General features: G+C 36.4%; 1 protein-coding gene across 5 annotated transcripts in view; it reads left to right on the top strand.

Annotated features, from left to right (window-relative positions):
• KHDRBS2 (KH RNA binding domain containing, signal transduction associated 2) overlaps positions 1-16,655 on the top strand; it is a 414,201-nt gene that overhangs the window by 130,001 nt on the left and 267,545 nt on the right. For all 5 annotated transcript variants that reach the window (XR_010388234.1, XR_010388233.1, XR_010388232.1 and 2 more), the window contains exon 3: positions 11,469-11,585. Coding sequence is in view for 2 of the 5 variants with exons in the window: in XM_064508626.1 (XP_064364696.1) it covers positions 11,469-11,585 (117 nt within the window). In the remaining 3 variants the exon portion in view is untranslated. The remainder of the gene's footprint in view (positions 1-11,468; positions 11,586-16,655) is intronic.

Below are 16,655 nucleotides of genomic sequence, written 5' to 3'. Positions count from 1 at the left end.
TTTCAAGGTATTTTTCAAGGTGGCCTGAAAGTACTTTTTTCTATGTCTTATCTTAATGATGTCTGAAGCACAATTATGTCAACATGTAACAATTATGTTACTTTGCCATTGGCAAAACATTACAAATCATTCTCAATTTTTTATTTTAGCACCTAAATATTATAAAACCCAATAATTGCTAGTTTTGTGATCAGACTGGGCAGTTATTCCAAATAGCAAGCAGTGAATAGTACAAGCAATCAACTTGGCAAATTAAAAACATTGACAAGTATGGACAATGAAAAAGTCTAATCTATTCCTTGTACGCATATTTAACACAGTGATTGATTCTTCACAGTTAGCAAATCAGATATATTTATATCAAATTACAGAGTTCATATTTTTATATATATGTGTGTTAAGCTTCCTGTTTTTACATTGAACAGTGTTAATACTAAACAGAATGCAAATTCAAGCATCAGTTGCGTTGGTTACTACTATCACAAGTAGCCATGTGTACTATGGAGAAGGTTCTGCAGACCCTCATTTTTACAGGCTGTAGAGGAAGTCAAGGCAGTTTCAGTGTGGAGAATGGAGTGGATCTTTCCTTGCCCAATATGTTTGCTATGTAAGGCAATGTAGAACTCTCTGTGCAAGATATTGAGCTAATGCTGATTATTTTCCTTCTGTAAGCTCGCCACAGTTAGCAAAGAAACTAAGAGGCTATTCACAGTTCGTATGCAGTCTGCTCTTTGAACAAGCTGATACAGTATGTATATGTGGCTTATGGCAATTTAGCTCATAAACAGTAGCAATATATTCAACAGTATTTATTCTATGTTGTCTCAGTTTTTATTCTGTTCTACCATATGTGATCTAATGGACGGCTAGAGCACAACTTTCTGTGGTCTTATATTTGTACAGTTTACACTTCAAATATAGCTGAAATCTTACTGTTTTCGGTACTGTCCCTGAATCAGACAAATGACATATCTGAACACAACGGCAATGGAATTCAGCACCAGTTCAGGTCTTTGAGCCAACACAGTATTGCTTTTGTGTTTTCACTTTGTCAATATTAGTTTGGAATGCTTTGCTCCTGTTAGCAAATTTTACTGAATTACCATTTCATATCAGTCAAATACTCATGAAAAAAATCTTGAAAAATACTCAGTTTTCTTCTCTAAGCATAAAAAAAGTAGAAGAAAGTAATGAGCTCAGAGGAATAAAGGTTGTATTTTCATGCATTTGTCCTCAGTAATAAAGAACAGGAAAAACACTATAGAAAATACAGGGAAAAAAAGGAAAACAGAATTTTGTAAAGTGTTTTTGAATGCTTTCCCAAGCTGGTATAATTTCCATGGAGCTTGTGAGTGAGTTTGCATGTGTCAGTGAAATTAAAGTAATGCTTTGCTTTGATTATGAACATGACTTGAAAATAAAATGAATATTTGCATAGTGTTTTGTGTATGCAAATTGTTATATAAATGCTGCTGTAAGTATAATTACTTTAATAATGAAAGGCAAAATCCAGTTGATGAATACAGTTTTTATTTAGATTAACATAAACCATTTGTCATTTAATACAATGCTTTCTACAAAATTAGATACTATAAGCATGTATCTTAAAGCAGGTCATTAATATATTGGGTCCAAATTATCTGTTGTCATAATTTCCTTGAAAAGTAATCTGATTTTTTTGCTACATTTGAATTGATCCAGTATCACTAACCAATGTATAAAAGATATATTCACTTTATGGTTGAATATTCAACCTTAACTTACCCTATTTCCTCATGGCTTTGGATTTAACTTTGCAAATATATTATCTGGCAAAGAGAAACCTTTCACCTAATATGAAATCATATTCAGCTCAGTAAAAGTAAGATGATGCACTCACCAGTCCCACTATGTTACAACTCCTTTAGATCTTCCTTTTAAATTCTAAGCTCTTTAAGTTAGAAAAAAGTTGGTAGGTTGCTGCCAGTTAGCAAAGAGCAGATTGTGTTTATTACTGTGACCAGTAAACTGTGTATCTGTGGGTGTAATAAATCCAATTAGTCAAATGTTGATTGTGCTTTTAAGCGCTGTAGTCTCAGTACCTCTTTCCATACCTGTGCATAAGCTCAAAATAAACTTATTCAATTGTTCACCTTGAAAAAGCTTAATGGTGTACTTCTGGAGTCTGAATTTTTAGGATTTCTAGAAATATCTTTTTAGATGAAGTGTGGTTTAACTGAACCAGTCTTAGACACACATAGTTACAACAGTTCTTCATTACTTATTGTATTTTATTTGTTTGTACATAGTAGACACTGGCTACCTTAGGTTTGGCCAGCATAAATGATAGGAGACAGATGTTGTGGTTTTGCCCTAAAGAAGCTCCTTGCCTTTGATTCAATAGAATATGACTGTAATATATATATTCCGACTTTCCTTGGAGGAGATGAGCAAAATCATTGTTAGCTCAGCGCACTCTGTGGCTCTCAAAAATTCTGCTCTTCTTAATAGCTTTCCCTTAAGGAGTAGTCAACCCTCAAGGAACTTCCTGACTCTTTATAGACATGAGTTGGGGTCAGTCATACCCCCAGACTGATGAATAGCTTGCTAGCAGCTCTAGCCATCCCAGTGTGGTCAAAAACCCTCTGAGCTATTCACACCTGCCATCAAGCTCCCTCACTGCCCCAGCTCCGCTGGCCAAATAGAGATAAGCTTAGGAAAAAAGAAAAAGCGTCAAGAAATGTGTGTGGTTTATTCGATTCTTGAAATACAGCCAGAACAGGGTCAAATATGTAATTGTTTAAAGTTACGAAAGAATTACAAGAAGGGCTAAAGCCAAAGATAAGTGGTAATATTAGGATCTTCTTTCCCATTTTGAAGGTGAAAAGCAGGCTACTGCATAATCCTCTAGTCAATAGAACCTGATCTTTCTGCACTTACCTTGACTAATATCCACTTTCATAAGCAAGCCCAGTGATTTCAATGGCAATTTCTCCAACCATCCAAATAAGCAATTGTAGCTAATACATACCACAAGGTCCATTTGATTTTTTTAGTATACTTGACAGCTCTTCAGGGTAAAGATCAGGGCTTCCTATGTGTATGCACAGTGCCTAGTATGATCACTCTTTGGATATCTTTGCAATTAAAATAATAGAAGTGGCTGCACTGAGACATTCTGCACTTAGTCATAAGCCCCTTAAACTTGTTAATTGCAGAGTTAATAAAGATCCAAAACTGTAATTGGTTTCCTGGCCTCTTTTCATTTACCTCATTTCAGACTTAAAAACAGCATCACTCAAAATAAAATGTTTGGGTGTCTGACAGATTAGCAGATTATAATAAATCACACTGCTAATGCGGATATTAGAAAAATAGATATTCAAAGTCTCCTCAGTTAAGAAAGTTGTTACATTTAACTAAATAAAGATATATCAGACACCAAACAATTATTTTTAACCGTAAAATTTATTTTAGTGCTAAGGCTCATTTAAATTCCTTTATTTAAATGCCACAACTTATTACCAAACTCTGAAAGAAAATTGCTAAAAGTGAAAAGTGAGAGAATATTTTTATCTCCGTATGGACTTGTACTCTGGAAGATATTTGTCTAGAGTCACTGACCATCTGTTTCATGGAGTTGTGCCAGAAATATATTTTCACTGTAGGTTTAGATGCTTGCTATGAGCTAGTAAATAGCCAGACAAATATTGCACCATCTTCTTCAAGCACACCGTAAATATGAACTCCCAGCATTTTTCAATATAAAAAATGTTTATTTCTTAGGTAACTCTTTTAGAGACACTGTGGCTTTAATGACTCTAACTTTGTTACTCAGGCTTAATTTATTCTTGAGGTAATTCTACTGATATAGTGGAATAACACCAGAAATGAATTTGGCCCTGGTTTTCAAGAAGCTGTATTTTTCCTCGGAGCATTTCATCCTGAGTCCATGGCCTAGTATGAGATGACCATTCAAAGCGTAATGAAGAGATCAGCTGGAGTGAGCTCTGCAGGAGAGGGCAGCCTTCTCCTTCGCTGATGGAGCCACGGCAGTGAAGTTTCAGCAGTGCTGCGGCTGACGGGAGCACGAGCACGCCTCCTTGGATCAGGTCTCCAGAGCACCTCTAAAGGAGCACGGTCATTTTCTCCTCCTCCTCCTGTTGCCTGGCTCCTAACATGCCCGAGTAAAATGGAGCCCTGCATATTTCTGCCCCGCCAGATTTCCTGTAAGCTCTTCTACAGGGACAGCAAACATTACAAGGCTGTAATAGAAAATAATATTACATCCTCATCTGGAAAGCTAGGTTCCTTTTGGATAAGCTAATACCTGATACCGAAGAGGCACTGAGGAAAGCGACTACACACAGAGGGACAAACTTGTACACTGCAAAATCTGCTCAGCTTTACCTGCTTGAAGTGTTGAGGGAAATGAAATTGGCCTTCATAATCTTCCAGTACTACTTTTACATCCAGGGAGGTCCCCTGTGCTTATCAAAATGTGAGACATTCATAAAATAAATGCTATTCTAAAATGAACTACCAGTAGTCCTAGAATAGGGCCAGAAGAAAACTAATTTAAGCAAGTCTCAATCAGTAAGGGGTTTTTTTGCTCAGCAGTGAATAATGTCTTTTTCTCCTCCCCTTTTCTTTAGCATAGGATTGCATTTAGATAGGAAGAAATAATAAGGTTTTTTTTTGATTTCATGAATAGGGAAAGGTTTTTGTGAGGATAAGTAGCTCTGAATATGGAGAGACTCCTTCTCCCACAAAGGACCTGATAGCAGTGGTGAATAGAACATACTGTGGAATAACAATCCTATTGTGGGTAGCCCAAGCCGTTACTATTTCTATTTTTACTGTTTCTAGGATTACTAGGAATGAATCTGGCATCCCAGGTCAGGGCATTGTGTTGCTTTATCTTACAGCATTGAAAACATTTGTCTGTCTCGTTCCATATTTATCTAGGTTTATATCTCCATCACATTTTGTTACTTTTCCAAGCACTGGTGTATATAAAACACAAATAGTCACAGAAGCATACACTGTGTTCTGACTGACAGGCATATTCCTTGTTTCTACTTGAAAAAAACAATTAAAATTTTGTTAAAAATATGAAATATTATAGTTTTAGTTGGGATGTATTTGGCCTATATCAAGTACAGAAACAAATATTCTTCTAAATGTAAATATTCATTTTCTATCAACCGTTGTATTTAGTTTGAAGCTTGTATTTCAATGCTGAAAACTGTATGTTATATTTCTTATAGCTATGGCATGCTATCCTGAGGCAGTCAAAATCCTTAATAATATTAAATAGGGGTTTTTAACTTGAAAGAACTGCAGCTTAGATTTTTATGTTTCAACAGAAGACAACATCGAATGATATGGGCATTTGCTTAACCCGTTACCAGCATTCTTGCCCCAATATGCAGCAAGGGGGAGGAAGACAGATGTGTAGTTTTATAGAGTGCCCTTTAATTCATAGTGCTTGTGGATGGCAGAGAAACTTCCTGTGTGCTTCTTATGGTGCAACATTGCTGAAGAGGCTAGATAGCGTCCCTAGAAAGTGCAAGTATTCTCAGTCAGGATGTGCCTTTTTGGTGCTTGCTTTGGTGACACCTCCCTTTGGGGAGACACCTGACATTGCCAAACCAGACTTTGCATTCTGGGACCCAACCCTTGGGAAATTCACAATATATCTTAGCACATGTATACTGAGTAGCTATGCCAGCCCACCTGTATAATGATTCTCACAGAAGAACTGAGCATTGTATATTTGTCAGGTTATTCAAAGGTGAGCTTATTATCAGGTAATAAGAAAGGGAGTTAAGTCTGGTGTTTACAATTAAGGTAAGGATTCAATGTTTGACTACGAAGTCAGGGTGTTACAAAAAACGATGTAGTGATGAAACTCAGCGCTCACATCTGCCTCACCCCAGTCACAGCTGTCAGTTCAGGATCCAAGAGCTGAGGCCAGGTCTGAATAAACGCTCCCTGCCAGAACAGGCTTGCAACAACTGACTCAAGATACGTCTTAGTCTGCCAGCTAACCTTCTAGGATAAAAACCAAAATTTTTGGTCATAATACTCTATTTAGACAGAAAAATCGTAAGTTTGATTGAACCTCTGAAGTGTGACTGGGGCTTCACACCTTTTTTTGTGGTGATTAATTTTAATGAAACTTGTATTTTCTAGTCTGTTGTGTGCAGAAGTTGTCCCTTATCGTTAAAAGTTTACTGAATTCATTAGTATACATATATAGCTAGTATATTTGACAATAAAATAATGAGTATATAAGTATGCTAGTGTTAGCAACAGACTCTCTAAAATCCAAATTCACTATCTTCCCCCCTCTCCCTTTTATACAATACAGGTGTAATAGAGGAGCTGTGTCTTTTTACTTTGGATGCCTGCTTCAAAGTTCAAACTCCCACTGTGATCATGTCCTAGATAATTTGCTTTAATATGCCATATTCTGCAGAAACTTTTCCCTGAGTTTGCAACATCATACAAGTCAAATATGATGTAAATATCAGTTTATTTATGTGTATATGTTTAATAGCAATTCTATGATAATTTTGCTGATGTTATGACTTCTGAAAACAATGTATGACATGTCCAAAATAAAGAAGGTAAGTTCAAGTATGTCAGTGCAAACAATGCACATGGTGATCTTCTCAAGATGCTGTAGAAACTTAAATCTGCCACAACATTTTTTGTAGAATATAGGATATATTTTAAGAACCAATTATTGCACACATTTTATTTACTGGTTTAGAGGATTCTTTTCTGCGTGTCTTAACCTGAAGCAAGTGAGGTGTGTTGAGCTCCAGCATATTCTGTTATGGAGGGGTTTTGGAGGATCTTACAAGCAAGTCTGTGATTATGAATGTGTTTGTGCATGGAGCGTAACACTAAGCCTTTCAGTAAAATAGGCAGTTTGTTGGTAAGAAATTTCATGGAAATAGTTCTTATGATGTCTCCATTTTCTGGGCAGTTCTTTAGTATCTAATCTATAATTTTAAATACTGATTCATAGCATATATCCTCAAGAAGATGTTCTGACACTGCCAGTCGCTTCTCAGAATAGTGTTTAAACACAAAGCTTTGCACAGGGATGGGTGCAGCACAGTTTGGGGGAAGAGAATAATTTCTTTGTGACCAAGAACATGATACAACTTTTGGTTATTTCCATTTGAAGGTAAAACAAGTTTCGAGAAAAAAACTTTGATGGAGACTGACAAGCCAGAGTGTTGGCTTTGGGCACCTCACAGCCTGATTACTTGTTGTGGGTGGAGTGAAAAAGTAATCAAGATGCAGACAAACCTGGTGAAACTGTGCATATATATTGGCTGGGGAAGAGTTTGGGGAGACTGTGATTGTGCATACTCAAAAGATCTACTGAAATAAACTTCTCTGTCAGATTTTATTCTGCAAAGGAGAGAGTTTATTGCACAGCTGTTGACATATGGACCATCATGTGCACTTGATTATGAGTAAAACATCCCCTGCTATCACCTGATCATTTTCCCCTGAAGACATGCATCTGTCTTCCCCAGACAAATGATAAAAAATCTAAGTATTGTACAAAATCTTTGCCATAAAATGGGAAAGGTTTCTACAAACACAGAGTGCTTAGCTCACACTCATAAATGTGATCGGAAAGGTAAGCCACCTGTAAACACATCTAGTAACACAACAATAACCATATATCCCACTTTGCAAGTGTAAGTCTGTTCTCTCCCCAGCAACGAAAGCTTGCTACTCATACTCTGCTGTGTGTATGCCATCGTTTTTCAGCTGTCCTCTCCTAATGCTATCTGGCATTATTCCAGAGACTTAGAGCTACTAATATTTGGAGAAAATTTGTGCACATGGTGGAAGTGGTTCAGAACTAAGATTGCAAGACATGATCTGTAGTTACAGTGGCTGTAACAGAAACGTGTGGTTGTGGGCAATGGCAGTCGTTATGTGCTGTCAAACTGGGTAAGCGTTGGCATTTTCCTTCGCTGTTTGTGTGTGGTTTGGGTGCAGAGCAGCCATACCTGTTTGGAACCAAAGATTACTAGTGTTCACATTTGTTCTGCTCAGGTTCTTGCCCAGCATGTTTTAATAAATAAATAAATAAGCAGAGGAATAAAGTTGTGTTTCACGTTTCTTACAATTATTGCTGAAGTGAAACTTCGTGTTACTTGTGTGCTATTTTTACCCAAATGTAAGCATAAAGCATTTAATCTTTCATGAATTATTGATTGAAAGATACTATGCCAATATTTTCAGCCTTATGGGAGTTTTGTAAGAGCAGACTGATGCTAAGGATAGCCAGTAGCACTGTAACTTAGTGATGCTTGGAGATCAGGTGGAATGGCAGAATTTCTGACAGCGCACTGGCTTTTCTGGCACTTGCAGCAAAACCCAATTAATAGCTGTTCAGCTATTCGGCGGTGAGTTAATGCTTGCTTCCTGATGTGTGTTTTCAGAAAGTATCGAGAAGGTGGATGAAGTGTGAATGCATGTCTGCTACCTAATCAATAGAATTAAAATCCCCAGCCACTTATTTCCTGTGAAGTGATTAAAATCCACTTTGTACATAGTTTATGCTGGCCATACCGCTCCCTTGCAGCAATATTTCAAGGTAATTATTAGACAGTTTATGGAGTGTTTAAATATAGATGTTCAGCATAAACCTTCATAGGCTGTATTTTGATAGTTTTATTGTAGTCAGCCAACACACTGGGTCCAGCTCTGGCTGGCCTTCTCATAGCATTCTCCTCCAAACTGAGGGTACTGCTCTTTCATCAGAGGTAGCTTTTCTTAATAGTAAGAGACACTTAGGATACCGCCTAGGTTTGTGGGTTTGTTCATTTTCATGTGAAATTTAACAGTCTGTCTGAAGCCGACAACTTCTTCCAAGCCAAGTTGGACCTGGAAGAAGGAGTTTCAAGACGTAGTGGTGTTGCCGTGATGATTCAGAGGAGGTAGGATTTATGGGAAGGGTTGATAACGTCTATTAAATCAGCAGATAAAGTTGGAAAAATTTGCAAGCACGCAAGCTTGAAAGAGCTCCAAAACATGCTCTATTTTTCTGCAGCTCTACAACTTTTTACTTCCCCCTAGACGTTTTGTCTTGCTGAAATCAGTTATGTTAATTTAGGTGGCAATAGATTAGGCCTTACATGTTTGTTTTTCCTGTGATTGCATATTAGAACAGCTATGTCTCTTTTATTTTCTTTGATGGTTTAACCAATATCTGAAGGAAGTTAGGAGTAAAGTGTAATTAAGACATGGGACTGAAAGTCAGCCTGTGTTCCAGGCTATATGGTTTAATTCTGAGTTTGGATGGTTTTAATATGTTTGATGCATATTTATTTTATGATATAAATTAAGTCTCACATTTGTGTCTTAGTTTCTTTCCAGCTACAGTGGACACAAGAATATTTTCCCACTTTGCTTTTTTTTTTTAAGATTAAATTTAAAATAGGAGATAGGGCAAAACAAAGTATGTTATGCCATTTTGCTAGTCCTTCGGGCATCTTTTTGACAACAGCATATCCTTGATTCCTTGATTACTATTTCTTTTTCCAATTTTTCCTTCTAGTACTGCTCTGAAATAAAAACAAGGAAATGCTGAAGCAATTACACACCTCTTTCCTCAACTAAGCTAACTCTTTGCTGAAAGACAGGCCAGAGCTCTCTGTTCAGACTTGAATGTAATTTAGAAACACGCTAAGCAAGACTGATTTTGAAGACAGCATGCTACACAGTTAAGAAATTTTAGAAAGCATAGAACATGATAAATTGAAAAGACTACTGATTACAGAATAAACAAATTGTTGTTACTTAATAGACTAGCCCTTTTTTGCTGTTTGGTGTTGTTGTAACGTTAACACCTGATTTATTTAGTTTTCTGTCCTCTAATTTTCATGTAGACATATCTCCTTTTCATACGAAAACCACAGTATGTGAGATGCATCACATGAACTCTCCAGTTCTTAAGAATATTAGCAGCCTGTCAGTCAAAATCCAATGCTCTTCAAAATCCTTCCAGAAAATAGCTTGAATATCTGTAGTAATCTATTATTTGTGTGATTTGCTCACTTGCTGGCAAAACAGATATTTGAAGCCAATACACAAAACAGCACGTATTTTAAAATCGATACGTAAAAAGATCAATTCTTAAAAATCCATCTAAAGGCCTAATGTTACAGAATATACTATTTTGCCAATAAGCCTGGCTAACTCAGGATAAGCTGGCTAACTCAGGAAAAGGATGTATTCATTCTCTCAGTTTTGCCTATACCTTACAATACACAAATTTCTTGTTTAGCAGTTAGTTAATAGCTTAATGTACATATATATATATATGTATACATGCTAGTACAGTATATAACATCTTTGTTATTTTGTGAGTCAGCTCTCAGATGAGAAGGCTTGTTTTGAGTAAGTGTCCTGTGTTGAGCACCTTTCCTAGAATTAAAACTTTCTAAATAGGTTGCAGACAACTGCTGGGAACGTTTAGGACCTGCTGCCCTTTTTGTCTGGAGCTTTCTGTGTTGCTCTGTCTAAATGGCCCTGTCCTGTGCCATGTGCATATGTGGAAATAACTGGACATGTTGGTCTCTTCCCACAGCTTCTCTGCCTCAGTGTTTGAATAATATAGCTGAATTTCCCTTGCTTGACTAAAGAGTGCCCTACAATGCAATTTGTTGCACTTTTTCACTTACTGCTTTTTCTCTAACCAACTTAATAGCTGTTAATGTTCTGTTTGGCAGGGCACTGTCCACTGTGTGTTGAACACAAATGTCTGCAACGTGATGGCCAAATGCACATTGTATTAATTTCAAAGGTTGTGCACATCTATATTGCAGTGTTTGTGGGGTGAATGTTGTCATATTATTTAGTAATCCATACGGTCACACACTCATACAGAGGCTGGAATGAAACTCAAGAGGAATTTTAATCCTGCCCCCTTCCATGGGGCAGGAACAACTAGTCCTAACCCTGGTGGCCACGAACCCTGCCTTTCCCTACCCTCTCCTGCCTCAGCCCGTATTCAGCAGCTCTGCAGCCGCGCTATTCACATAAAAGGGTCGACAGCAGCAAAAACCACCACCGCCAAAAAAGGGCTAGGATCCAAGCAGACAGTGGAGTTAGAGGAATAAAGCCGTGGAGGAGCAGAAGGAGATGAATATGCACCTGCAGAGCATACAGGCCATTCTTCTCCTACAGAGGAATTTCCTGGGGTTCTTATGAACCATGAATGCTTTTACTGCCGTTAGCTCTAGGTGAGAAGATAGCTCACCTAGATAGTTCTCCAAACTTGTATCCTGATGAATGAGGCCCAGAACTGAGTAATAGTAATTTTTTTAAAGCGAAAGGAAGCCTTTTTCTTTTAAGCAGATGCTATAAAGATTTATTAAATGTAAAAAAAAAAAAAAAAAAAAAAAGCCTCCGTGTCTAAAATAGTTCTCTTATTTGCTTCCTAGTTCAATTTTGTTGGGAAATTGCTTGGACCAAGAGGAAACTCCTTGAAGAGGTTACAAGAAGAGACAGGCGCAAAAATGTCTATCCTGGGGAAAGGCTCCATGAGGGATAAAGCTAAGGTACCGTGTCTGAATTCTGACTGTAATTAATACTGATACACTTTTACTTTAGTGGTCTATTTAGATTGTGCCTGTAATGACTCAATGAATAGACTGACTACAAAGGCTTTTTTGATTTTTTCAGTTTGTATTATATGAATTGTTTGAATAAAATTTTTCTATCCATTACATAAGCCTTGCTTCCCATATAATCTTAGATCACCACAGTTGCTACAATACCACTGTTATTTTAATAATTTGCCTAAAAGAGAAATGAGTTTAAAGTTTGTTTGTTCTGAGAAAACTTCATTTGTCCTGAGGAAGTTTTACTTAAAGAGTACTGCTGTAATACTAATGTACATAAATAGCTTTTTTCTTCTGTTTATTGAGATGTGAATTTTTTTAAAGAATTTAATATTTATTAGGGAAAGAGTTTTAAAAAAGAGAATGGAATGGAAATTTTATTTAAATGGTTCTTAAAAATGCAGTCCAGATTAAAAAAAAAAAAAAACACTGCCTGGTTGTTGCACCTTGAGTAATTATTTATAAAGCAAGGCAGCTTCATATAAATCAGATCCAAAGAACAAGTATTGATTGTATTGTGGCATCTTACTTTACAGTCTGTAGAACAGCAGTATTACGGTCAACACAGAAATAATGACTACTAATTTCACTGAAATGTATTTTGTATTGCACTTAGTAATGTTGTGCATTACTCAGTTTTCCCCTCTGTCACCTCTGTCATTCATCTCAGTAGCTAAAATAGTGAAAGGAATATAGACGAGTACCAGAATAAAGGAAAAACTAATCAAGATTGTACCATTTTAATGACTGGCATTATTTGGTCTTGGTAATACATAGCACCAGACACACTTGCATTATGAGATCTCCATTTGTGATATTCAAAAAAAATAGGCAAATTAGGCATACATAGTGTGCCTAATACAAAGTGGTTCTGCAGAGATTTGTTTATGACATTGAACTTACTTACACTTCAATTAACTATTTAACATTATATTTTAAGATAATAAATGTTGATTATACTACAGGTTTTATTCTTAGTTATTGACAAGTGAAATATTTTAAGACTTTTGGCTTACTTCTGGAACAATAAAAGATGACTCCCTGGATGAATGAATGCGTATGCTGCTAAGTAGCAGTAATTTGCATCTGTATTATGTCTGCCAGCTCCATGCTCAGCCATCCACTCAAATTATTATTGCCAAGAGCAGCAATTGCCCAGACAGGGAAGTGTGAAGAGCTTGTTACTGGGTAAAGATGTTTAAGCACATAAATAGATGGACTAAGTCCTCTGATTTTGAGATAGGTCACTCATCATTTGAATTTTATCTGATCATAAAGAACAGTGCCAACGTGCCAGTTATTACATTCGGCCATGAATATGGGGTCTTTTGTCTTCTTCATAGAATACTTAGGCCTTAAGAACAATCTGAAGTTAAGTATGAACTTCATGGAAACTCATTCATATGAGAATGGTGTAAAAAATGAAGCTGCAATATAAAATAGCATTAAATATGGCAGTGATAAAAGCAACTCTTGTAGAAGAGTCCTTGTAAGTGACTGTTACCTTAATCCAGTTTAGACACTACTGACTGAAAGGAAAACAAAATCCCTATGCAATTAGAGTGAGAGATGGGGATTAGCTGATCTGTGTATATCACTCTTACCATTTCCAAGCGAAAGAGACTGGGGATGGTCCTGTGATGGATAAATAGTTACAATTAGTATTTCAGAGAGGATGTTCTAGGTTGAGACCCTGGTAAAAACTAAAGAAAATACATTTGACTGTAAATGTAAATAATGGCCTAAAATTGCTACATGGCAAAGCAAAATACAACTTGCTTTGGTTAAAAGAGTTTTCTTGCCATAAAAGAAACCCATTGGTCTCACTTACGAAGTATTTTTTTTATCAATTTAAATACAAATTATCAGAGCCTGGAGGCATGTTCTCTTTCTTTTGTACCATACTAGAAACAAGCTTGGGTCCGTTACCTGATGAGTCTCCCTTCTGGAGGAATTTTCAAGAAAATTCCACGTAATTTCTCTCTGTAAACTGGAATATCCTTAAAGTTGTCTATATTACGCCATTGGCCATAACCCTTCCCAGGCAGACTGCAGGCATGTGTGCTCCCCCTGCCAAGCCTAGTGCTTTTGGCTGCTCAGCTGGATCAGAGCACAGAGATGCAATCTCAGTGACAGGCCTGCTGGAAAAGATTAAACACATTTATGCCTGAAATCCTTAGATACTTAGCGTTCAAAAACAACTGAACCACTGATTTTAGTCTTCCTGGTGCCACAATGATGGTAGGCAAATGTCTGGCTCTACATTAAACCACTCAGGACATATTCTGTAATTTTGGGCATGTGGAGGGGCAGTTTTGAATTCTGAAAAGTAGAATCTGTTGAGGGAGGTTTATCTGCTTTTCAACCTTTCCTTACACTTGAAAAAGAAATTGGTGAGTAAGTCCACAGACTGAAGAATTTGGACTGTTTCTTTCCAGAGCCTCAGGAGACAGTTGTTAAGAGTGACTTGAGTTTTCTGAGTATCAGCTATGCTTACAGTGTATGAACAGGATAGATTAATTTGAAGAGGCAATGCAACTAACTTAAAATGAATATTATGAACAGCTCCAGTTGTGCACTAAATACCACTAAGATTATACACGTCACACAAAGTTGTGAATAGATGCTCAGATGTTACTGCAACAGTTTTGCAGAATGTTATTGCAGGATCTTTTGGCTTAAGCTTATGCTATCGGCTCAATTAGTAGAAGTTCAGTTTTCTGCAACCGACACAGCCTATGGGGAAAGATCTACAGAGTTCTGGCAGGAAAAAAAAGCTCTATCATAGGGAGTTACATTACCACTAGACATAACAGAATATTGATGCTGACTCCTAGATACTTCTTCCTTTCCATTTGATACTGAAAGCTGTAGCTGTAATGTTGGCTCTAGCTAAACTTTGAAATATTCAATAGCTAAATAACTTCAGTTATTTCTAAGTTATAGAGAAAGTATTGTTCAACGTGATGAACATAGTCGTGATCACAGTGAATTGTGCCCGTTGTAAGATTAGAGCCAGTTTCCAGTGGTTTTTTATGACCCACTGGAAAATAACAGGTGAAAATAGCAAGGTTTCCAAACTGAGAACTCTCATTATCTTGTGGACTTATAGGGTGCCGTTAAAGCTCATCATTTCTGTAGTGCTATAGTGCTTTAAATACGCATTCTTCTGAACAGATAGTGATGAGGTTAAACACATCATATTATGTTTCTTGGCTTTTGATTCTTTTCCATCTCTTTCTTTTTTTCCAAACAGCATGGAAGGCAGTTATAAAAGTAAATAATCAAACTGAGCTGACAAGGGAAAACTCATTACAAGTGGAATGAATTGACTGCCTTCATACACAGATGTAAATTTACTCCTTTTCAACCATACAATGAATGCTTTGCACTGCACCATTTAACAAAAATGTAAGCAGTTAGGTGGAATTGCTCTTTTGCATAAAATATAGCAGGAAGAGCATGGATTCTCTTCAGGAAAAGCAGGAAAATATGTAGAGCTGTTCCTTAGGCACTTCTATTTTTTGAGTTAGTTACTCGAAAATAAATGCCAGAAAGACTCCTTTCTCTGCCAGAATTTTGCAGGAGAGAAGATAATCTTGAGGCTTGCACTTTCTGCATGCTCCCTGGTTTGTGTAGGAGCAGTGTTCTTGATTTTTATTCAGATTAATCATCCACCAACATGCAATAAAAATAGACATTAAATAATAATATTATACACAACTTAGTCTTTGTATTTAGTGGCACAACTTCAGAACATTGTATATGAGAAAACAGAATGGCAATGCTTTAATGCAGATGGGAGTGGAAGAACATTTTCGTAGGAAAACAAAGACCATTTAGGGATAGATTTAAAATAAAAATGCTGATATTATTAGAACTTTCATTAAGGGCTGCATTGCATAACTGCAGATTGCTGGAGTTTGGGATGGATAGTATTCAAGGGAAGAATAAACAACATACTCTTCTGCTTCTATTTTTCCTTAAGAATCTGATATCGCCTGGAGATTCTAGTCTAAGGGTGCACTAATCTGGGATGAGTCTACACCCTTAATTTCATGTATGATAGAGATTTTACATTAACAATTTACTGGATTAGACCTGGAGCTGTTTTTGTTTTTTGAAGTCTTTAGCACATTACTGGTGCTTAACAAACATTATCAACAATGGCAACAGTGAGGAGTGGTTAAAAGTTTTAATTACAGTCCAGCTGCATGGTACTTGTCTGCATCATGACCTCACATTTTTATTATGTTTTTTCAGAGATGGACTATGTTGGAGTAGGTAAGATCATATATGGGAAGTTTTACTTAGAATGACTGTACTTTGTGTGATACCATTAATTAACTGGTATGAATAATGTTAGTAAAAGAGAGCAGTTGAAAGTCTTGATCCCAGATTAATAACTGAAACAGTGAACAAGGCATAGAAGAAGTAAAACCATACAGTGAAGGAGGAAGACTGGTTTGAAAGAATATGGCACTATAAGTCCTTTGCAAAAGAAAAACTGTTGTCTTGTACAGCTGTGCCTTTTATCTTTCTTATTACGTGTTTAACTTTATGCCGGGAACATTCACAGAAAGAGGTGATGAAAAGTATTCGATAAACACAACATAATCTAGAAAACAGACATGTGACTGCTCCAAAAATTCTGAAATTATATTGAATTTAATTATTTGTTACAGCTAGGAAAAAGGATTGTGAAAGAATCTTTATAAATGTGCAAGTATTTTGGTTTAAAAAATTTCAGAATAAAATGCCTGTGCTTTTTGTTTGAAAGGACTTTTTAATTTAAAAAATGAACCTAAATGAAAGTTTTTGAATGAGTTGGATAACCTAAGAACAATAAAAAATTATTTTTCTGAAATGACATTTTCAGTTTTACTCAAAGGAAGATTTTTCATTGCTTTTCTATTTGTTAAAAAATGAAAAATGGATTTTAAACTGATTTTTTTTTCCTGAAAACTCATTATTCATCATCTGCGAGACAGTTCTTGCAAGACAAGT

Source organism: Dromaius novaehollandiae, chromosome 3, assembly GCF_036370855.1.
Source record: "Dromaius novaehollandiae isolate bDroNov1 chromosome 3, bDroNov1.hap1, whole genome shotgun sequence".
NCBI lineage: Eukaryota > Metazoa > Chordata > Aves > Casuariiformes > Dromaiidae > Dromaius > Dromaius novaehollandiae.
The sequence above is the reverse complement of the archived record's forward strand: the minus strand, read 5'-3'. Positions and strand labels throughout refer to the sequence as shown.